The sequence below is a fragment of the Pyrus communis genome, chromosome 2 (genome assembly GCF_963583255.1).
Source record: "Pyrus communis chromosome 2, drPyrComm1.1, whole genome shotgun sequence".
NCBI classification, from domain to species: Eukaryota; Viridiplantae; Streptophyta; class Magnoliopsida; order Rosales; family Rosaceae; genus Pyrus; species Pyrus communis.
This window is the reverse complement of record NC_084804.1, coordinates 12,054,422-12,078,150: the sequence shown is the minus strand read 5'-3', so window position 1 is coordinate 12,078,150 and position 23,729 is coordinate 12,054,422. Positions and strand designations below refer to the sequence as shown.

Here is a 23,729-nt window from a genome sequence, read left to right as displayed (position 1 = left end):
GCTTAAACAAAATGAACTAACAAAAAAAATAGAATCTATTCCAATTTGATTATCCGTTCAGGTTCAAAAAGACGAAACGAAAAATATTTTTAAGCATCCAAACATCAATTAAACTAAACAATTAAAAGTAATAAGTTCATTGAAGACATAGATAACATATTTGGTTCTTTGTACCCCAAATGGAAAACATTGCTTTCCTGTATGCTCTGAAGTTTGCATAAGTGCTGGAAATTTGCAAAATATAAAGAGAGAATCTCAGAATAAAACACATTTAAAGGAAAAGTAATAAGAAAAGAAAATAGTGGTTTTACCTATAATCCATGTGAGTAGTAGTCACAATTGACAACCCAGGAGCTCTGTAAATCATTAAAAACCGACAAATAACCTGGTCCAATTTGGAGGAGTAATTCTTCCTGATCGAAGAAACGGTCTGAAATACATCTTCACTGTCAGAACGCAAATCACAATGAATTCAGTTTTCTCATTTGCCTGAATAAGATAATACAAAATCAAGATTAGGAAGCATAACACAGGAGCAGAAAACTCTAAAATTTAGTTTTCTCATTCCCCTCCACTACAGCCGCACCATCAACACTTTCAAAATCTGGGTTTAATGAAATTACTGAAATTAATCAGTCCATTAGTTTTCTCATTTAAACCGTCGTGGCATGGACAAATGCAAACACATTCCAAAATTTATTCCCAACTTCTGAAATTAATCGATAAGATTGTGAATTTGATCCAAATTAAAAAGAAAAGGAAACGAATTGTTTAAAAATTGTATCTTTATCGTTAAGCACCGAACCCCTTTCCCGTTGAATCAATCATATAAGGGGGAGAGAGAAGATAGAACTGAACCCAAAAGGTGAAAGCCTTCACTAACAAAGATACACATTTGTTAAATATGTACAATTATAGCTCTCTAGTCTTAAACATCTCTGCTCAACCTCATTCCAGCTGCAAGTTATTTGATCTTAAGCATTGTGCTTTTCCCTTATATAATAAATTGTGTAGATGTCTGTTGAACAAACAATGTTCCATGTTGTTATTTTTTCCCCGAATGACTGCAACCATGGTAATCTTATGTTATGATATTATGATTCGCTAACACGTTGGTATCTATAGAAACCAAATTACTCGTAAGGAAAAGAAATAACAATGTTACCTTGCCCCATCCTTTGAGTCACATAACTCGAGTTGATGACTGCCATATGCAAAGAAGAGAAGATACATGTTATCACTCATAAATAAACGGTATAAACCACAATAAACAACATAAGCTGGAAGGGACAACATTGGATAAGTAAAATTACCTCACCTGCCATCTCAAGGGCCTAATGGGGTTGTCACTTGTCAGAGAAAATCCCGGCAAAAGGATATCACCTCAGACCTTATTTCAACATAACATTATTAACACGACTATAGAATGGAGAAATAACAATACGTACTGTTCCCTTGCCAATAGCTGACGCATTTGATATTAACAGATCTTGGTTTCTTTGAACAGATTTGCAGCTTGCTTGTAAGAGTTGTCGTCCAATGACAAATACCTTCTGTAATCAGAACCGATAAATCCACAGAAACTAAAATCAAGAAACGACAACATAAACAAAAAAAAAAAAAATTCAAAATGTAGATAGAAGTACAGTTTATAAACTAAACTTCACAAACAAAATGACATTTACAATAAGAAAGAACAAAAAGATAAATTCGATCACAATCGAAAGGGGGCAAAAAGCGCCAACCTTGCACAAATCAGTAAATCGATCTTGGAGAAGACCAGAATCGCGGCTCTCGGGATTTGAATTGTTGGAAGCTGAACTTGAGGCTTAGCATCTTCCATCTTCACCATAGCAGGTAGACTCGTCTAGACCCTAGCTGAACCAAACCAAAATCAAGATTACCAAAGTTAATTCCAACCGTTAATTTCTAAAAAACCATACCTCAAAAGTTAAAACAAAACAAAATTGAAGGGTTTTACATGGATTTGCCAATGCAAGAATTTGAATTTCCAAAAACCCACTACTGTAAAAACCCAAAATCCCGGGATTTATACCCAAAAAAAGAAAGAAAATTTGCAAAACCCAGAACTCAAATTCTCATTGTACGTTTCCCAACTGCTGTAATTGATCTCTTCAGTTACTCGATCTAAATTTCGCTCCAAAAATCAATAAATTTACTTTGCAGAGCAGTCAATTAATAAGTGAGAAAATAAATCACCCTAAAGGTCAGAGATATCCAAAGCCAAAAGGAAATTAAGAGAGAGAGAGAGAGAGATCGGAGTACTGTTAGTTAAAGCGTGTCGGCGTCGGTTCTCCGAGCACTGTAATCCCTGAAGATCTCTTCCGCCGTTCGCAAACTCGAGCCCATCTCCCTGCTCCTCCCTCTCCTTCCTCTCACCGAATCTCACACCCATTCCTCCATCTGACCGATAGCAACTCTACCCTCTGTGAGATGGAAGCAGAAGTCGAGAGCGACGAAAGCAGATTTGTGAGAGAGAGAAATGGAATTGCTCAGCTAAACCTCGTTCAGGAGAAGCGTTGGAATTCTTCAGGCTCTCTCTGGTAACCCATCCCCATCTGATGGTCGACCCAACACGTGTATAGGAGGAGAAATTTTTCAGAAAATAAATTAAAAATAAAAACAAAAAAAGTTAATTAAAGAAACCGTCCCACATATTCGTCGGAGTCTCCGACCTCCACCCTACCCCCACCCATCTCTCCCTTCGCCTCTCCCTTTTTCTTTCTATCTCCTTCTACCTTCCTTTACATCGAAGAGGGGCACTATAAATTATCGTCGGACCCCCTGAACTTTGATCAGAGGTTGGGGACAGCAGATCTGAAGGTTGGAGTTGTCGCCGATCACCCTCGGGCTCCATGACGAGGTAAGAATGGAAGAGGAGAAAATTAAGAGTAGGAAGTGAGAGAATTAATGGGGTGTCGCTGTTGTAATTATCGCCATCAATGGAGGTGGTAGTTGTCTTGCCGTGAGTTCATGGCGGCGAGCAGTGGGTGATTCGATGCTGTGAGTTCTTCGGCGCGGGGAGGGTGGTTTTTTTTCGAAATTCCGTTCCACTTTTAGGGGTAAATTAGGAATTGTATTGACCAAATAAGTTTACGAATTTTAATGAGAACGACTTAAACTAAGTTTATTTTAACCAAAAACTACTTTATAATTTTTTTTAATATAAAAAGCTTAAAATTTAATAAAAAGAACAAAATATAATATAATAAAAACAAAAACTTCTTACTCCAAATTTAGGAAATAAGCCGACATGCAAAACCAAAATTTCTTATTCCAACCAATGCCCCTGACGGAAACTCCGTTCCGTGAGTCCAATTCCATCAGAAAATTGAACTTTCCCAGGTTTGAACTGAGTGAAAGGTTTGTCGGGGCGACACTCCCATTAAATCTTAGTTTGGTTGTGTTTGTGTCTGCATGTCCACGGGTTTTAGCCTCCAATTCTCTTTTCCCAGTTTCTTAGCCAATAAGATGTGTCACATGCCCCACCGCCTTCTCTCTAATCTTAAAAATTAGAACCTTCATCCCCAATTATTACTCCGTTGTTATTTTTAATTATTAATTTATTAGCACTATAATTAGGCATATATACGTAGGTATATCCACCACAAAAATATCACTCATTTTTTCTTCTTACTCAATCATTCTTTCATTTAACCCGATTTTTGACACAACTTAAAAACGAAATCGAAACCAAGAGAGAAAAGTATTTGTTTTGTTTGTGCACAAACAAATACTGTATCTGAAAAGAAAAGAACGAAAATCTAGAAATAGTGACTTAAATTTCAGAAACAATGACTGAGATTCCATAAACAATCTATGTTTTAACCTTTGACTGTTTCTTTTGAATCCAGATACAATAAATTTCACTATTTCTTTTCTAGCTTACATTTAAGAAACAGTGTGTCTATTTCATTTGGATCCAAACACAGTGACTTAGATTACAAAAACAGTTACTTAGATTTCAAAAACAGTGTTACTTAAAATCCAGAAAAAATTTATTTTTACAGTCCAAAAACAATGAACCATCGTTATTATTGAATAGCATGCAGATCTCAAATTTATTTTCTAGATAAACAAACGATGAACTTCACTGATGAAGAAAAATTGAAAAACAGTACCTCAAATACACTATGAATAATAACGACGATCACATTTCAACGAAATAATACAAAATATAAATTAAATAGCATGAGGATCTATATTTTTGTTTCAAAGAAAAAGAAGAAGGTCTGCAAAACAAAAATGAACTCCATTAACGATGAAAATCTGGAACTCAACCTAAAAAAGTTAGGGATAAAATTGACAAATAATAATTTATTATAGTTGGGCCATTTTTTAGTTGGACTACTTTAATATAGGTCTTGTACATTGAAGAAATAGCTAAGCAGGAGAAACTAGAGATGACAGCACAATAGGAGATTAAAGGATTACAGGGTGGTGGCGGCTGGCCCTCAACAGCCGCAAGGGAACCATGACACACCTTTTATGGAACTGTCGTGGTCTAGGGTTAGACACGGTAGTTCGGGCCCTTCATGGGCTAATACGAAAGCATAGACCCGCTATGATTTTTCTCGCTGAAACAAAAATGAAAGATCATAGAGTAGATGGAGTAAGACGAAGAATGGGGTATCTGAGGGGGTTTCATGTTTCCCCTATTGGGAGAGCTGGGGGACTAAGTATGTGGTGGGATGACTCTTTAGAGGTGGAGATTGGGTATTCTTCCAAACATATTATTGATGCACGAATTAGCTATGTGGGCTCGGCTTACATGGGTGTATGGTACTTCTTATCGGACCGAAAAGTTGGAATTCTGGAGGTGGATGCACAATTGGTTCCAATCGACTAATATACCATGGCTTTGTGGAAGAGATTTCAATGAGATCTTATGGGATTATGAGAAGTTAGGAGGAACAAATTTGAGCTATAATCGTTCGAGGTACCTGGAGGAGTTCTTAAACGTTACGGAGCTTATGGACCTGGACTTTAATGGGCCTCGCTTTACTTGGCGTGGCACAAGAAATGGGCAACTTGTGGAGGAGCGGTTAGACAAGGGTCTGGCAAATAAGCAGTGGCAAGACTGCTGGCCAAATAATATGGTTATTCATGAAACTGTTATCGGGTCGGACCATTGCCCACTAATTATTCAGTGTCAACCACATGTTAAGAGATCGAAGAAGCCCTTTCGCTTTGAAGCTTTCTGGGCCAAAGAGGAGAGGTGTAAGGAAATTGTGGAACGATGTTGGAGGCAACAATGTAGTGGAGATGGAATCACGAGGTGGCAGAAAAAAATGGATGACTGCCGTTTACAGCTAAACAGGTGGAGTCGTCAGGAATTCAAGTTGAGAGGTAGAGAACTTGAATGCCTTATCTACAGGCTGGGGGACCTTCAACATAATTGGAGCAAAAATTGGGAGGAGATCAAAAAGTTATCTTTACGTATAGACAGATTATGGGAGATTGAAGAGCAGTTCTGGCAACAAAGATCTAAGGTGAAGTGGCTACGGGAAGATGATGCGAATACTGCCTTTTTCCACCAATCTACGCTTCAACGACGAAGGAGAAATAAGGTAGTTAAGATCAAAGATGGGAATGGAGTATGGATCGATAATCAGGGAGAGGTTCAGAAGTTTATTGAAGATCACTATGCCAATCTTTTTACGACCTCTGGTCCAAGGGAGTGGGGACAGACTTTGGATTGCATACAACATAAGGTGAGTGATGAGATGAATTTGGCCCTGATAAGGCCGGTTATGGTAGAGGAAATTCAAACTGTTGCCTTCCAAATGGGAGGTATGAAGGCCCCGGGACCTGACGGGTTCTAGGGAATTTTCTACCACACCTTTTGGAACTCTCGTATGGATGAAGTTAACGGAATTGTGCATGACTTTATGCAGGGGGTACGTCTCCGCAACGTCTCAACTCAACACATATTGTGTTGGTTCCAAAAGTCACAAACCCGAAATCTGTCGGGCAATTCAGACCTATCAACTTATGTAACTACTCCTATAAAATTGTCTCAAAAATCCTTGCTAATCGTCTCAAGCCTCTACTATCGGAGATTATATCTCCTATGCAAAGTGCTTTTGTGATGGGGAGACAAATACAGGATAATATTGGTATTGTACATGAGATGTTCCACTTCTTGAAACTCAGAAAGGCAAAGCGTAAATTTGAGATGGGAGTTAAGCTTGATATGCATAAGGCATATGATCGGGTTGAATGGGACTTCCTCGAGGCAGTCATGGACAAGTTGGGATTTTGTCCTCAATGGAGGAATCTGGTCATGGGGTATGTCAAGACTGTGGATTTTGCTATAATCATAAATGGGCAGCCAGGGAGACAATTTATCCCGTCTAGGGGCATCCGTCAAAGAGACCCTTTATCTCCGTACCTCTTCATTCTCCTTAGTGAGGAATTGTCTAAACTTATTCAACAGGCTGTTGATAGGCGGCAGCTCACGGGAATCCAGTTGAACTATGGCTGTCCGATTATCTCTCATATGTTCTTCGCGGATGGCACCCTGATTTTTATGCAAGCTGATAAAAAAAACTGTGGTAATCTGATGAAGATCTTAGAAGCTTATTGTGGTGCGTTCGGTCAACAGGTGAATATTCAGAAGTCCTGTATTTTCTTTGGTGCTAATGTGCCAAGAAGCTTATCAACTAAGTTAAGTCATGACATTGGTATGCCAATGGTGGATGATCTGGGGAAGTATCTGGGTCTCCCTTCTTTCTGGGGTCGCTCCAAAAAGCAGGGGCTTGCTTATGTGAAAGGTAGGATTCTGGAAAAAATTCAGGGATGGAAGCAATGCACTCTCTCACAAGCAGGGAAAGAAATTATGATTAAGGCTGTGATTCAAGTTATCCCTGCTTACCCAATGCATCTTTTTAAATTCCCCACTACGTTGTGTTCGGAATTTGATGCGTTAATTGCTGATTTTTTTGTGGGGACAAAAGGGGGGGAGAAGTGAATCCATTGGGTTTCTCGTGACCGGTTGGGGCTCTCGAAGCAGGATGGAGGTATGGGGTTTAGGAATTTTCAAGATTTTAATGATGCTCTGCTTATTAAACAGTGCTGGAGAATTATACATGATCCAAATACGTTATGGGCGCAACTTCTTAAGGCCCGCTATTTTCCTCAGTGTTCTTTCCTGGAAGCTAAACACGGAGGTAGGGCTTCTTGGGGCTGGTCCAGTCTTCTGGTTGGCCGTGATATTTTACTTAGGGGAGCACATTAGCAGATAATGAATGGTAGAAGTGTTAGGTTATGGCAGGACAAGTGGTTTCTGTCTATCCCTGCTGGAAAACTTACGCCCATTGGGGATGTGCGAGTGTCTAGGAATATGCGGGTGAGCACTATGATTAGTGAAACGTCCGGAAACTGGGATATTGATGCCATAAAACCTCTTATTTCTGTGGAGGACTGTGATGCCATCCAGGACACTTGCATTGGAGATATTTTGAGGGATGACAGAATTGTCTGGCCGGCCAATAGGAATGGGAAGTATTCAGTGAGGTCTGGCTAGCATTGGAAGCATGCTTGCTCGATGCCTCTGACTCGTAGGGCCTCTTCATCTTCCTCTGTGATTCCTTCCCAAGTCTGGAGATGTATTTGGAAGTTGATGATTCATCCGAAGATTCGAAACTGTATGTGGAGGGCTTTAGTTTGCGCTTTGGCCACTATGGAGGATTTGTTCAAACGTCATTGCCCCCTCTCCCCTTATTTTCCTATTTGCCTTGCTCAGGTTGAATTTGTGGAACACCTGCTTCTTTCGTGCCCGTGGGTTGAGCCTATATGGTTTGGCGACCCTTTAAATTATCGGGTGAATCGAACTAATGTCTCAAATCTGCCCGCATGGGTGTCTTCCTTCTTTGGGTCTAACCTGGGATCCAAGGAAGAGCTTGCTCGGATTTTGTCATATGTGGCTTTCACCTGTTGGCACATCTGGAAGGCCAGGTGCAACTTTGTTTTCGACAACAAAAGTATCTCCCCTAATCAGGTCATTATGTCTATCTTTACATCTGTGAATGGCTTTCTGGGGGCTTCTCGTACTCCTGAGGGTCGTTCTCAGAGAGTTCAGACGGCCCTTGTCCCTCCAGCTTGCTGGTCTCCTCCTAGCCCTTTTTTCATGAAGTTGAACGTGGACGCGAGTTAGGTGGCTACCTCTAAATGCGGCTATGCTAGAATTGCGGTTAGGAATCATGAGGGGAATTTTGTGGCTGCTAAAAGAGTGCAGATTTGTGCGCCTAATATGGCAGCAGCGGAGGCCTTTGCGATTTTGCTTGGTTGTGATATGGCCAGTTCGTTGGGGTTGGACAGAATTATTGTGGAGTCTGATTCCAAGGAGAATATCTATAACTTAGTAAATGCTTCTTCTTCGGGCAGCTGGGAGGCTTTCCCCATTCTTTCTAAAGCTTTGCATCTAAGGGGTTCCTTTCAGGATTGTCGCTGGTCTTGGGTTCCGAGATCGGCCAACGCGGCGGCGCATCGGTTGGCGTCGAGGAGTAATCCGGAGATGTGCGGTTTAACTTGGGTTAATCACCCTCCATCTTCGCTGGTCCATGTTTTGAACAATGATGGGTTACCCTGTCCCCATTAAATTTTGGTTTGGTAAGGGAGGGGGTGACGCCTTTGCACTTGGTGCTGCGTTGTTTGCTTTTTTACCCTCCTCCTCTGCTTGCTGCTTGTTGTCTTCTTTGTTGCTTGCCTTTTGTGGGCTTCTGTGTTTGCGTGGCTTCGGCCCTGGTTCAATGGTTTCCAGTTCTTCAAAAAAAAAAAAAAAAAAACTAATGTCACAACGCTTGAATAGCGAGACAACAGAATTAGGGTCCTCTTTAGTAAAAATTGTAGCATGAATTTTCTTTTTCCATTAACAATCCATTAAATTGTACTGTCTACGTATATGAAAATCAAGTTACACTTTCTCATGTTCTAAATGCTTCATTGTACAATGACTCCGAGTTGAAACTCGAAGATTTCTATGTCAGATTCTGTAGCTGTTTTGACGAATCACAAGGCACAAGTTTAAAATATGGAGTGGATTTGCTTCTGTTTCTGTTGGCGATGGCCTGCGAATTAACTTTTCTAGTAACGGCAACCTTTCTCAGATCATTTCTCTTCATCCTCAGGGTCTGATTTTGCAAAAACTGTTTCAAGCTGGGTTTGCGCATAAGCTGGTGCAATGTACTTAGGTTCTTTTGCTGCAACATCTGCATACTTCGGTATGGCTTCTCTTGGACCTTCGTCCATCCACGTCTCCTTGATCATACCCCCTTGCTGAGATGGAACTCAAAGGATCAGTATACATTTTTATAGGGAAAAAACATTACCTTCATGAGGTACTGGGTCAATAAGCTTCCTTTACTTGCGCCGGCTCTTCCAAACCTGGTCCCATCATGGGGAGTTCGGGCTTATGGGCTTTCAGTGGGTCTTTCAGTGCTTTTTCTCGCTCACGCTTACGGCTTGGCTGATCTCTGAATAAGGGTAGAGCATGAGGGTTGTGTATCACTGGTTTTGCCTCAAAATCATCAATAGACTTTTTCCTGGGGGCATGCGCAACACAAACGAGGGCTCCTCTTTCACTAAGTGTTGGATCATATAACACATGAATTCCTCCTTGGCTTTTATCTCCTGATGTTGCAAAGATCTTCAAAAACACAGGCGTGTAAGATTTTTCATTTTTCATTTTTTTGATTTTGGAATATCAAAGGCACGTAACTTCTGAGTATATTTCCATTCTTCATAAATTGTGCATGCATGCATATGAATGTGTTGTGTGGTTCCCAAATAATCAATGTGCGCGCTAGAACAGTTCAGGAAAATGGACTAAAAAAGCATGTTATCAGTGAGAGCATTACCTGATTGAGTTTTGGGTGCCAGGCATACTGCACAATACTGCACGTGGGGGATATCCCAACCTTTGAAACAAGTTCAAGTTTTGCTCGATCAAAGAAGCATAGCAAACCTCCAGTGGTGGTCTCCTTTCAACAGATGTTCCAGTCAGGAAGAGTTGCTCATCGGAACTAAACGCTATATTAGTTTGGGCATAGTTGTTTGGGAGATCCTCAAACGCCTTAAGAGGATCCTTCATCTGATGCAAATCCCAAACCTGGCACACATTATGGAGTTAGTAGGGAAATACACAACAGAGAATAAATCTTGATGAAGCACATCTTAGACCGGTAAATAACAGCAGTACATTCTTTAGACACAAAATTCATTACCTTCAATGTACCATCAAGGCTTCTTGACAGTAAAATTCTCCCATCCATAGAAAATTTAAGCTCGGTAATATCGTCTGAATGACTATTCTGAACGTGTATATCTGGCCGACTTCCCCATCCAGGCTTAAGGTTCCATCCATACCTGTCAGAATGATACATGTAATGTGAGAAGGAGCTGATGCAAACAGCGAACAACATAAATCTATCTATCCAACCAATGAAAACTTCCATTTGTGAGCTAATTCACTACTGTGGTTATTGAAGTAAGAGATTCCATCCAATACCTGCATAGAACCATCTCCTATACCACCAGCAATGCGTTTTCCGTCGCGATCCCAAGCACAGGTGGTGACCGGAACTCTTCCAGGCCTAGCAAGTTTTGGCTTGATTACCTATTCATTGATATATAACATAATTTAGTCTTAACACATCAAGTTCAGTAATATGCATTCTCAATAACAAAAGCAAAACGATGTCTCAACATTAGAAATCAATCTAACATTACATATAAACAATGTTTGATTAGTAATCCAATTCACTATTATATAAAGCAATCAACAATGAACAAAAATCAACTCTCTAGTGCCATAGTTATGAGTTTTGTAGTCATTGACATCCCAAATATGCAGCGATCCATCCTCGGACGAAGTCAAAATCGTGTCTTTACTTTTAGGATTCCACTCTCCACAAGTCAATCCCGAAATGTGGCCCTTGGTGTTCTTGAGATCACGAATATACATGTCCCCCTTGACAAACTCCCCCAGAGTAAGTCCATCACGATCATAAATCTGCAAAATCCGCACGAAATGGAAAGGGTAAACACAATGCAAATTGCCCATCATACACCAACCCGAAATACCCAAAACCCAAATCAAATAATGTAAAACAATAACAGGAAGATGAATTGTAAGGGTTGAGCACTACCTTTGCCGTAGCTGAGCCCGTAACACAGAGAAACCGGTACGCAGTGGGGCTCCAGCTGATGGTTCGAACTTGGTGGCCTTCCGACGGCTCGAGCTGCCGGAAAGACTGCAACTTTGAATTCATTCCCTGGAAATCGTACATCCGCACGGAGTAGTCGTAGCTGCCGGAAACAACTCTAGACCCAGTGTGATCGACGGCCAAGGCAGAAACAACTTTTGTGTGGCCCTTGAGAACAATCTCATTGCTCAGCGGAATCCGAAACCTGTTCTCGAAATTCGCCTCCGAATCGGAATCGGAATCGGAGTCGTCCCTACTGGAATCGGAATCGGAATCGGAATCGGAATCGGAATCGGAATCGAATCGGAATCCAATCATATCACGCTCGTCGTCATTATTGTCGCCAAGATCGGACTGCGGCCGCGGAGGGGGTGGTCCAACCATGGCATCGCCATCGTCGTTCTCGTTAGAGTTGGGGTCAGGGTTAAGGTTTTTGGGGGCGCGGAGGGAGCTGAGCCAGGTTTGGGAGGAGGGGGAGAGAGAAGGGAGGCCATTCGTTTTGAAAGCGTCGGAGGAGGGTTTTTCCGGAGGTTTGTTGGTGACGGAACGACGAGTCGTGTTATGAATGGCTTCGAGAGAGGTTTGAGACTTGGATTGCTTCCCGAATGAGAGAGGAAACGCAGCTCTAATTCCGTCGTATATCTCCGCCTCGTCGTCCGCCACTGGACTTTGTCTCTGTATTTCTTCACTGCACTGTTCTTTTTCTTCTTCTTCTTCTCGTCGTCGATGGCTGAAACTTCGACGTTTTTCTGGTGTTTTCCGACGAAGACTTATGCGTCCAGGCTCCACCGCCATTAACCGGGAGAAATAGCTGGTGGGCTAGCTCAATTTTTGTGTTTCTAGGACTGAGCCCAAATTCTAAAGCCCAATGTACTTTGGCACCCATTCCCTAAAATTTAACATTACAACATGGGATGTGCTATTCACACATCCCATTTTACTTCTCACCTCTTAATAATTTTTGTCCGTTGATCTTCTTCAATTCATCCGATCTGACAGCCGAAAATTAAAAAGGTGTTTGAGAAGTAAAATAAGGTGTGTGAATATCACACCCCTATAACATAATTCTAAAAGGTAATGTTACGAACGCTAAATTTTTTAAACCAAATGATATGATTGTAGATGATTGAATCATTAACTAAATATCAATTAATTAATAACTTATTTTCCAACCCCATAAAATAAAATTTTATTATTGTTAACTAAAGTGTTTTTAAAATAGAATATTCTTATTATGGTATTCTGAGTCAATATTGATACACATAATAAATTACTAGTATATGGGGACACACAAAGTGTGTGAGAAAATTTTTGGGAATTGTTATTGGCACTCAAAAATTCTCATTCTACACTCCAAACTTTCTATATTTAGAAAGAAAAATACACTTGTGAGAAGTGTAGAATGAGATTTTTGGAGTGCCAATAATACTTCCCTAATTTTTTATTTTTGTTGTTGAAATAGAAAGGAGTGATAGAGAACGTGGGAGTAGGAAGTTTTTATTTTTATTTTTATTTTTTTATTTTTTTTATTTTTATAATTAAATATATGTTAGGATTACATGTATGTGAGACTTTGAAAAAAAAAAAAGCAAAATTTGGTTGTTTGAAATTACATTTCTATCCCATATTTCTTATTCATGTTTTGTTTTAATTAGAGGATTAAACTAGTAATTTCATAAAATTTTAGTTGACAATGAGTGTTTTATTAATTAATAGAAATAATTTACAATATATGATTTTAAACTATAATGATAATGTATTTGTTACATATCTTTTTCATTGATTTGAAAGCCCTAATGATGACGTAGTCATTACTTGTCTTTTCCTTGATAATAAAGTGGTATTCCGGATTAAGTAGTCTCCATTAGGCAGGCATGTAAGGCTTTTAATACTTGGAAACCATTTCAGTAAAACTACTCACTAGTCCTAACTTTTTGCACTTGTAAACCAGACCCGTCTAGTTTGAAAGGCTCAGCAGGAGGCAGTCTCTATTCCAGTTTAGCGATCATGTTTGAATCCGAACTAGTTGGAGATTCGCACATGACTCTACGCAATTTCATGATGCAAAATGAGAGAATTGAAACTTCATAGCTGAGTGTGAAATGTAGTTAGCAAAAAAAAAAAAAAAAAAAAAAAAAAAAAGCCCAATCGGATAAATGCTTTTTCTGATGATAAGTATTCGGAAGTTTGCCTCATGGTAAAAAAAGTTATGATTTAAACCTTCATGGTGTAATCCGTTAGCAAATTTGTCCAAAAGTGATATTTTCGTTTTGAGGAAATTGTAGCAATGGTTCATCAACTAAAAATTCATGATCATTGGTCCCTTAACTCCTTAAAATGTGCAGGTATGGTCCTTTTCGTCTACTTCGTTAGAACTTCCGTCAAAATGAGTCACATGTAACGCACATGAGAATGAATTAAGGGGCAAATATGGAAAACTAAATGAGAAAAATTGTAGCAACGGTCCCTTAATTTTAACTCAATTGGAGAAATGGTCCCACAATGTTAACCCAATTGAAGTCCCTCAATTTTAACCCAATCGTAGTAATATCATTCCAACATAACTCATTTTGACATAATTAACAAAAATGATCATAACTACACGTTTTTATGAGTTAAGGGACCAATGATCATGAATTTTTAGTTGAGGAAGAGACCAATACTCAAATTGAATTAAAGTTAATTATCGATTAAAAACAGATTTTTACTCGCTCTTTCTTTCTTTCTTTTTCCCTTCGCTCTCCATCTCTCTTCCTTCTGTCATATATAGCTTCACCTTCTTCACGCCTTTCTCTCTATATCCAACTATTTTTAAGGGGTTTCTATCCAAATCAAATTAGTAGGACCACAAAAACAGAAAATTGGTATAGCTGATTTTCTCCCCCAAATTCTTAATGCTTTTTTTTTTTTTTTTTTTTTTTTTTTTTTTTTTGTCAGACGATAGATTTTGTTAGATTAGATGTTAGATTAGCCATCAAGGGGTTTGAACTCAAATTCTTAATGCTTTTGAGGTGAACAAATATATCTATCACAAGATACTTCAGTACAATCGAGAAACTGACAACTTTTAAGTTAGATAGACTTTTGACGACGAACACTGTTAATCGTTCAAAAAATAGAAAATTACACAAGAAGTATTCAAGAACATCAACAATCATATCAACAAACGGAAATTAAGATTTTTTAAGAACTTAAATTCACTATTGTACTCATGAGAATGTTGATTGGGACTATAAGAATACAAGGGACCTTTTCCGAGACCTAATAAGTGGTCAAGAAACATATACATATCATTCTCATAACACCGTATCTTAAAAAGAATTCCAACTCAAGTTTTTGAACTACCTTTTCCATTGCAAGAATCCAATTCTATTAAGATGGTAGTTAGCATCAAAGTTGAGAGTCATAGTAGACATCCACACATACAAATAAAACAAGAAACATAATAAGAATATGTCTTTCTCAAGATACAGCCTCCTTTATATTATCGGGAAGATAAAGTATATAAATCTTAATGAAAGTTACGAATTAAAAAAAAAAAAAAAAAAAAGGTATGAAAGTTGCATGCATCTTAGTTATAGGGGTGTACTATCCACACACTTCTTGTTAATTTCTGTCATTTGATTTTTTTCAATTTATCCGATCCGACAGCCGAAAATTAAAAGGGTGTGTGAGAAATAAAAAGGGGTGTGTGGATATCACATCCCTAGTTATATCCAAACCACTAAACTTATACGTTTATAATTATACCCTAATAAATCTCTTAACCAAGATCAAAGTCAGTCCTTCAAAATATATCAAGTTAGATCCATAAAGTGCTACTGCAAATCTGAGATATATGTTACTGAGTAATCTTAACTCTTTAATTTCATGCTTCCTTTCAACTATTTTATTCTGTTTACGAATGGCATAACCAAAATAACCATGACAACAAGAAAGAAATCCAACCAAATACAATTTAAAAATCCAGTGAAGTTGACCTCATTAACTTTCGTAAATATAATACAGGGACTAATGGTGCAGAACGTGTATCATTGGTTCATGTCGTTTACTTTCATAAAAAAATTCTGCTGGTCTTATAACGTAGCACACATGCTGATTTCACATATTTAATCCTAAGTATATTCACAGATCAAATTTAAACTATAGTAAAACTTCTAAGATTAATTATGGGTCTTATGTCTTATCATGTAATCAAATTGACGGAAAATCTTGCGAAAAAAATGAATGATGGTGCGCGTTTATTACATTTAGGAACCTTTGTTAACGAAATTTTAATTCATAAATCAAATCTAAATAATGATGAAAATTCATAGATCAACGATGTAGTTCGATATTGGGTTTATTTTTTTCCTTTTTTGGCAAATTAAGTTTAGAAATTCTGTCATAAAGCTATTTGGGGGAATTTGGCCCAATTTCTGGACCATTGGACTCTGTAATCCATCTCGAACCCATTTAAATCCTATGCGCGCCGCCGGGCCCCAATCCAATAATTCAGCTGAGAATTGACCTGCATTTTATTATTTGGAGGGTTAATAGATGTGACATCCCAAATCCCTCCCTCCACTTATCTTGGGCTCTCACATGATTGACTTTTGTTGGTGCTCGTCTTAACTTTAGGGAGCAGGAATCTCCTCCATTTAAATCATCTTCTTTTTTCTTCTCTCATACTTTTTTTTTTGTCTGTCTTCCTATAAAATTATCAATACAAAATATTAACATAATTTAATCGTGAATGTTTAAATAGAATATATTTGAAAGAGAAGAAAAAAGAAAGAGGAGAGAATCTAGATCTTAAATTTAATTAGTATAATGTTGCTCACAAACAAGGTAAATAGAATAAGAAGTCAAAAATTCGTTGTGTTTTGTTCAAACACATTAACCGCTTGACGTGTTTTACCTGTACTAAACTCTTGATTTAAATAACACTTCTTCTCTCTACCTATCTCAAGTAATAATGCGTTTTAATAATTTGTGTGCTTATGTAACAATATGAACGAACCCGAAAGTGAACAAATACAAACCAAAATTTTCTTCTTCCTTTTGGATTTGATTGTTTGGATTTTCATCACTTCCAACTGCAGTCGCGTACATTGTTGGAACTCACATGATGAAATAGAAATAGGGCAACAATTTTGACCAAAAATATAGGGGAAACAACTTAACTGTACATGATATCATGATTTCATCCATGATGTCATGATTTCATCCCCTGTTTTTTTTTTTTTTTTTTTTTTTTTTTTTTTTTTTTTTTTTTCAACCCAATAATCTTATTAAGATAAAAATAGAAATACACATAAGGGGGACATTGTCATGATTTCATCCATGATGTCTAATGCCAGCACTAAACTTAGGATCATGACATGGAGCAACCCCACTGAAATTAACAGCACAAATTAATATCTTATCTTCCTATTAAAATTAATTTCTGCAAAAGCTAAAGAAGGAGGCCGACTAAAACATAGCCAAAAAGCCTTTTTCCACCATACTTTCCATATATATATATATATGTGTGTATATATATCCACACATATTTTGGAAGGAAAGGGGACTTGGGTTTTTGTTGGTTTATAATTTCAAGCTAGTAGCTACCCAAGTTCAAGCTGTTCTTCTTCAATGGAGATCAGTTGTAATCTTGAGAAAGCAGGCCACAGTTTTACACGAAATTCTTCCTTCTGGATTGACAAGGGAAGCGAAGTTTTCTCAACGTCTTCTCATGGAGAGGACGATGAGGAAGCTCTCAAATGGGCTGCTCTTCAGAGGCTTCCGACTTTTCAGCGCTTGAACAAAGGCCTGCTCTCTACTCCTCAAGGCCATGCCAATGAAGTTGACGTGAGCAATCTTGAAGTGAAAGACAGGAAGATATTGATCGAGCGGTTAGTTGGAGTAGCTGAGGAGGATCATGAGAACTTCTTGTTGAGACTCAAGAGCCGCATTGATAGGTAAGAATACGAAAGTCTTTGCAACTCTGCGTGTTGCCATCTTCTCGGTTTTTTATAATAATGGGGTTGTTTTACTTGGTTTTTATCTCAGAGTTGGAATTGATATTCCGAAAATTGAAGTTAGATTCCAGAATTTGAAAATTGCAGCTGAAGCTTATGCAGGAAGCAGGGCTCTGCCAACAGTTTTTAATTACTGTGTTAATATGGTGGAGGTAAATGATTAACTACTAGAGTTTGCATATATAATCTTTGGACCCGTCTTGTAACCATTTCGTTTTTAGTTTGGATACATTCTTAATGAACTATTTATTTTCGGGTTCCAAAGGGTTTGTTGAACTCCCTTCATATTCTTCCTAGCAAGAAGAAGCACTTGTCTATCCTCAAAGATGTTAGTGGGATCATTAGGCCTTGCAGGTGAGAGAGTGTTGCAAATTGGTTCATCTGTGTTTTGTTTTTTGGTCGAAAAGAAAATGACTTGGTTGATCATCTGTTTGTTGTACAGAATGACACTGCTTTTGGGTCCTCCGAGTTCTGGAAAGACCACGCTCTTGTTGGCTTTGGCTGGAGAACTTGACCAGGATCTTCAGGTTAAACAACACGAAATCTGGATTTCAGGTTTTTCGATTTTAGCTTTAGGGGTTGCTGTTGGTTTTTTGTCACTAATTTATCTGAGTAATAATTGTTGTGCAGTTTTCAGGACGAGTGACCTACAATGGTCACGGCATGCATGAGTTTGTGCCTCAGAGGACTGCTGCCTATATCAGTCAACATGATGTCCATATGGGAGAATTGACAGTCGGAGAAACATTGAACTTCTCTGCAAGATGCCAGGGGGTCGGAGCCCGTTATGGTGGGTTTAGATAACTGACTTTTGTTCAATATTCAGAATCAAACCGATGACTCTATTAATCGAAGGTTATTCGTGGTTGGTTTGACTTATCACAGAGACCCTAGTAGAGTTAAGTAGACGAGAGAAAGAAGAGAATATTAAGCCGGATGCAGACATAGATATCTACATGAAGGTGAGAAATAAGAAAAGCTACTTAGCAGAACTTAGATATCTACTTGAGAGTTCTACTAGTTAGTTAGTGTTTTGTTAATTATGTTTTCGATATAATCAACGATACATGTTGTAATTCACTGTTTCTGTTAATACAGGCAGTGGCATCAGAAAGCCAGAGGGCACAAGTGGTGACAGATTATATACTAAAGGTAAAATCACGTTTATATTTTGTACTAGAAGGATTTTCTGAAAATTACACTTATTGATCAGTTATTCATTTGATTTTTCCAGATTTTGGGATTAGATGTATGTGCAGATACCTTGGTTGGGGATAACTTAATAAGAGGCATCTCCGGCGGACAAAAGAAACGAGTCACAACTGGTAAAAACATAATTCTAGTTCTTAAATTAAAGAGCATGATTTACAAGTTTGGGAGAATTGATAAAACCATGAATTGTATGTAGGTGAGATGCTGGTTGGACCAGCTAAGGCGTTATTCATGGACGAAATATCTACGGGTTTGGATAGTTCCACAACATATCAAATCGTGAATTCGATCAAGCAATATGTTCACATTCTGAATGGCACCGCATTCATCTCACTGCTGCAACCAGCACCCGAAACTTATGAACTGTTTGATGACATTGTTCTCCTTTCCGATGGTCACATTGTGTACCAAGGTCCTCGCGAAAATGTTCTTGAATTTTTCGAATCCATGGGGTTCAGATGTCCCGAGAGGAAAGGCGTGGCGGACTTTCTGCAAGAAGTAGGTCACTACATAGCTTTTGTTTGAGCATTACACATAAAAGTGTCACATATATAATTTTCCGTGTGTGAATAAATCATAAATGTTGCAGGTGACATCAAGGAAAGATCAGGAGCAGTATTGGGCAAGCAGAGATGAGCCTTACAGGTTCATTACGGTTGAAGAATTTGTCGAGGCATTCCAATCATTCCATGTCGGACGCAAACTTACAGATGAACTCGCAACTCCATTTGACAAGGCCAAGAGCCACCCAGCTGCATTAACAACAAAAAAGTATGGCGTTAGTAGAACTGAACTGTTGAAAGCTTGCTTTGCAAGGGAGTTCTTGCTCATGAAGAGGAACTCATTTGTCTACATTTTCAAGCTTGCCCAAGTACTGTTTTCACTTTATTTGACTCATTCCATGCTGCGCTCAAACTTACATGTTTTTAATCTTTATTTATTTTTCCTTATTTTTTTTAGCTCTCAATCATGGCTATGATTACAATGACATTGTTCCTACGAACTGAGATGCATCACGATTCAGTAGATGACGGGGTAGTTTATGCCGGTGCTTTGTTCTTCTCCCTGGTTGCTGTTATGTTCAATGGACTGGCAGATCTTTCGATGACTGTTACAAGGCTCCCTGTATTTTATAAGCAGAGAAACCTCCTCTTCTTTCCACCGTGGGCATATGCCCTTCCCACGTGGATCCTAAAGATCCCTATCACCTGCATTGAAGTTGTGGTTTGGGTATTTACCACCTATTATGTCATCGGATACGATCCAAATGTTGGAAGGTAAAAATAACTAGAAAATTCTCCCACTTTTTTCATGTTTTCTCCATCCGAAATGACAGATATTCATGCCCATTATGCAGGTTGTTCAAGCAATACTTTCTACTCTTACTCATCAATCAGATGGCTTCAGGGTTGTTTCGATTCATTGGTGGAGTTGGTAGAACCATGACTATTGCCAACACATTTGGATCATTTGCTCTTCTCGTGCTTTTCGCTTTGGGTGGTTTTGTCCTGTCAAGAGGTATAACAGTAAAAAAAGACACTTCATGTTTGATAACTAGCTGTTATTTGAACTTGTGTATTTATCTTTTGGCTTGCATGGCGCAGAGGATATAAAGAAATGGTGGATATGGGGCTACTGGATTTCGCCTTTGATGTACGGACAGAATGCAATAGTAGTCAATGAGTTCCTCGGAAAGAGTTGGAGACATGTATTCCTTTGAACATTAACCATTTCAAACATTCTAGTTTGTGTTTTGTTCCCAATTCATAGTCTAATTTTCTTTTTTACCTTGAAGGTTCTTCCGAACTCAACGGAACCATTAGGAGTCGCTGTTCTGAAGTCGCGGGGATTCTTCACAGAGCCTTATTGGTATTGGATTGGCGTGGGAGTATTGGCTGGATACATGCTTATATTCAACATTTTTTTCACTTTGGCTCTCACATATCTAAAGCGTGAGTACTTTCATCTTAATTATTTGCACCCATATCTTTGAAGCGAGAGTTACTCATAAATATAAAACATTGTGCAGCAATTGGGAATCCACAGACTGTTAAGTTGGAAGATCCTACCTCAACTCCTCAAATTAGTAGAGGTAATACATCTAACATTCGTGTATGTCGGTTTTGTGCGCAATAGTTCTATCTGGCATTAATTTTTTGATCATTTTGACGAAAATTAAATTTTTTGAATGTACAGAAAATAGAGATGGAAGTAACTCCTCCAGGTCCTCCTCAGTTACAAAAGAAGCTACTAATGACACAAATGGTAACAAGAAAAGAGGAATGGTTCTTCCGTTCGAACCACATTCCATCACCTTTGATGATATCACATACTCCGTGGACATGCCACAGGTGATGTATATGCAACCAAAGTTAAAATGTGTTTGACACTTGACAACCTTGCGCAAATCCAATATTGTGAGACATTTTCTTGAATCGAAATTGCAGGAAATGAAGAATCAAGGTGTTCCCGAGGATAAACTGGTGCTCCTTAGGCAAGTGAGTGGTGCTTTTAGGCCAGGTGTTTTGACAGCTCTAATGGGAGTGAGTGGGGCTGGTAAAACAACTCTAATGGACGTACTGGCTGGTAGAAAAACTGGTGGATATATTGAGGGAAATATCACAATTTCCGGGTACCCAAAAAAGCAAGAATCGTTTGCACGGATTTCTGGATATTGTGAGCAGAATGACATCCACTCTCCTCATGTTACTGTCTATGAATCATTGATGTACTCGGCATGGCTGCGTTTATCTTCAGAAATCAATTCTGAAACCAGGAAGGTTGGTGTATGAACTTAATTTGTGAGCTTAAATTTAATTCTTTATGAACTGATGGAAAATTTGGTCCTGTTTTAAGGCAATTACCGGCCTCATTGTCGATCATTAACTTTCAATTGGACATGATTGCAGATGTTTGTTGAGGAAGTGATGGGACTTGTGGAGCTGAATCCATTGAGGCAAGCATTAGTAGGGTTGCCTAGTGCCAGCGGTCTTTCAACTGAGCAGCGTAAGAGGCTGACCATTGCGGTTGAACTAGTGGCTAACCCCTCCATAATATTCATGGATGAACCGACTTCAGGCTTGGATGCAAGAGCTGCGGCCATTGTTATGAGAGCAGTTAGGAACACCGTTGACACTGGAAGAACAGTCGTCTGCACCATCCATCAGCCAAGCATTGACATATTTGATGCTTTCGATGAGGTGAAAATCAAAATCTTCTATGATATAAATTGTTTGAACTTTGAACTCTATTTTGATTGGTCTTTTCTACTTGAGTATGATATACATATATAACATGTCGTTGCAGCTATTCCTACTGAAGAAAGGAGGACAAGAGATCTACGCAGGGCCATTAGGCCGCCATTCTTGCAATTTGATCAAGTACTTTGAGGTATAGTGAAGGAAGAACTTTCAAGTCTCGGTAGCTTTATAATTGTTGAAGGTTTTTCTAATGCATGCACATTTATATATAGGGGATCGATAACGTCAGTAAAATTAGGGATGGCTACAATCCAGCAACATGGATGTTGGAAGTCACTTCGTCAGCCAAAGAAATGGCTATGGAGATTGATTTTGCTGAAGTGTATAAGAATTCAGAACTGTACAGGTTTGCTTATTGCCTATCGGCCTAAAAAACCATTTACGAAAGAATGTCTCTCTTTGTAAACAAGATTTGTCGAAGAAATGTACTTATATATGCCATAAATTGCAGGAGAAACAAAGCACTTATTAAAGAACTAAGCACCCCTGCTCCTGGTTCCAAGGATCTCCATTTCCCTACTCAATACTCTCAGCCATTTTTAACCCAATGCATAGCTTGCTTATGGAAACAACATTGGTCCTATTGGCGCAATCCGCAGTACACAGCCATCAGGTTGATCTACACAACCTTTGTAGCATTGATGTTTGGGACAATTTTCTGGAACCTTGCCTCCAAAACGTAAGTCACACTGCCCAAACAAAAGATAGATGTATTCTAACCAATATGTTTTGCTTCCAAATGTAACTTTGAAAATTTTGAGTACAGAAAAAAGCAAAAGGATCTCTTCAATGCAATTGGTTCAATGTACGCTGCTGTTCTCTTTCTCGGTATCAAAAATTCTACAACTGTGCAGCCTGTTGTGGATGTCGAAAGAACAGTCTTCTACAGAGAACGAGCTGCTGGAATGTATTCTGCCTTGGCATACGCCTTTGCGCAGGTGGCTAATCATACATTGTGCTAAGATTAAGTTATATTAAGTTCTAGTTATAGGACTATTTGCAGTATTTGTCTTATCTTACTCCGTTTCTATATTTCGTTGCAGGTTACAATTGAGATCCCGTATGTTTTTGTACAAGCTCTTTTCTACAGTGTCATAGTTTACGCAACGATTGGGTTTGAATGGACCGTGGCTAAATTCTTGTGGTACCTATTCTTCATGTACTTCACATTTTTGTACTTCACCTACTATGGCATGATGGGTGTGGCCTTGACGCCGAACCAGCACATTGCCGCTATAAGTTCCAGCGCATTTTACGCAATATGGAATCTCTTCTCAGGGTTCATAATCCCACGAACTGTTAAGTGTTGCTTGCCCCTTAGCTCCTAATGCAGGCTTTGTTGTCCTTAAAAGTTAGAACCTATACTTATGTTTTTTTTTTTCTGATCCTACGATTCTGATTCGTGTTCATTTTGCCAACGGCAGAGGATTCCTGTATGGTGGAGGTGGTACTACTGGGCGTGCCCGATGGCTTGGACCTTGTACGGACTGGCTACATCGCAGTTTGGAGATATACAGGACAAGCTCGAGACGGGTGAAACGGTGGAAGAATTCATGAGGCAATACTTCGGCTTCAAGCAAGAATTTATCGGAGTGGTTGCAGCTGTGGTTGTTGGATTCACTCTACTCTTTGCACTCATCTTTGCCTTGTCCATCAAGAAGTTGAGCTTCCAGAGGAGATAAAAAGGTTTTGTTGCTTGTACATCAAGAAAGCAGGAACTGCTTTGATCTTATGTGTTGCAACTATTTGTAATTGGTCAATCTTTTCCTAAGTTTGTAAATGTAGTAATTAATTAAGTAGTAATTTGGGCTCTTTGTTTGGAAAACTCACGGTGGACATTTCTTCTTGATAGAGCCCTATTTTTTTTTTTTTTTTATACACCTAGCATAAATATAAACAATTAGTATTTAAAATTGAAGTGTTAGATTTAGTATTTAATCCCAAATCCATAAAAAAAAACTTGGGGTTTTTAGATCCAGGTCCAAAAAATAGATGGTTTTTAGGAGTGGGTCCAATTACCTAATTAT

General features: G+C 38.7%; 2 protein-coding genes and 2 pseudogenes across 13 annotated transcripts; 2 read left to right on the top strand and 2 right to left on the bottom strand.

Moving 5' to 3' along the window:
• Positions 1 to 21: 21 nt before the first annotated feature.
• On the bottom strand, positions 22 to 3,440 carry LOC137724492 (uncharacterized). Of its 12 annotated transcripts, none has more exons than XM_068463233.1 (7): positions 2,287 to 3,440; positions 1,746 to 1,878; positions 1,449 to 1,553; positions 1,314 to 1,349; positions 1,166 to 1,204; positions 312 to 446; positions 22 to 224 (listed from the first exon to the last, which is right to left on the bottom strand). In XM_068463233.1, the coding sequence occupies exons 3-7, from the start codon at positions 1,472 to 1,474 to the stop codon at positions 137 to 139; spliced, it is 324 nt and encodes a 107-aa protein (XP_068319334.1). In that variant the 5' UTR covers positions 1,475 to 1,553; positions 1,746 to 1,878; positions 2,287 to 3,440; the 3' UTR covers positions 22 to 136. The 12 variants fall into 12 exon arrangements, 3 of the variants coding, with proteins under 3 accessions (XP_068319334.1, XP_068319335.1, XP_068319336.1); XM_068463234.1 differs by having other exon boundaries at positions 1,314 to 1,334; XR_011067417.1 differs by having other exon boundaries at positions 22 to 489; positions 1,319 to 1,349.
• A 3,827-nt stretch (positions 3,441 to 7,267) lies between these two features.
• Positions 7,268 to 8,179, top strand: LOC137724765 (uncharacterized). The gene is made up of 2 exons (XM_068463467.1): positions 7,268 to 7,534; positions 7,769 to 8,179. Exons 1-2 carry the CDS (start codon positions 7,268 to 7,270, stop codon positions 8,177 to 8,179), a joined length of 678 nt encoding a protein of 225 aa, XP_068319568.1.
• A 601-nt stretch (positions 8,180 to 8,780) lies between these two features.
• LOC137724764 (uncharacterized) lies at positions 8,781 to 12,023 on the bottom strand (annotated as a pseudogene).
• A 4,720-nt stretch (positions 12,024 to 16,743) lies between these two features.
• On the top strand, positions 16,744 to 23,514 carry LOC137726777 (pleiotropic drug resistance protein 1-like; annotated as a pseudogene).
• The last annotated feature ends 215 nt before the right edge of the window (positions 23,515 to 23,729 follow it).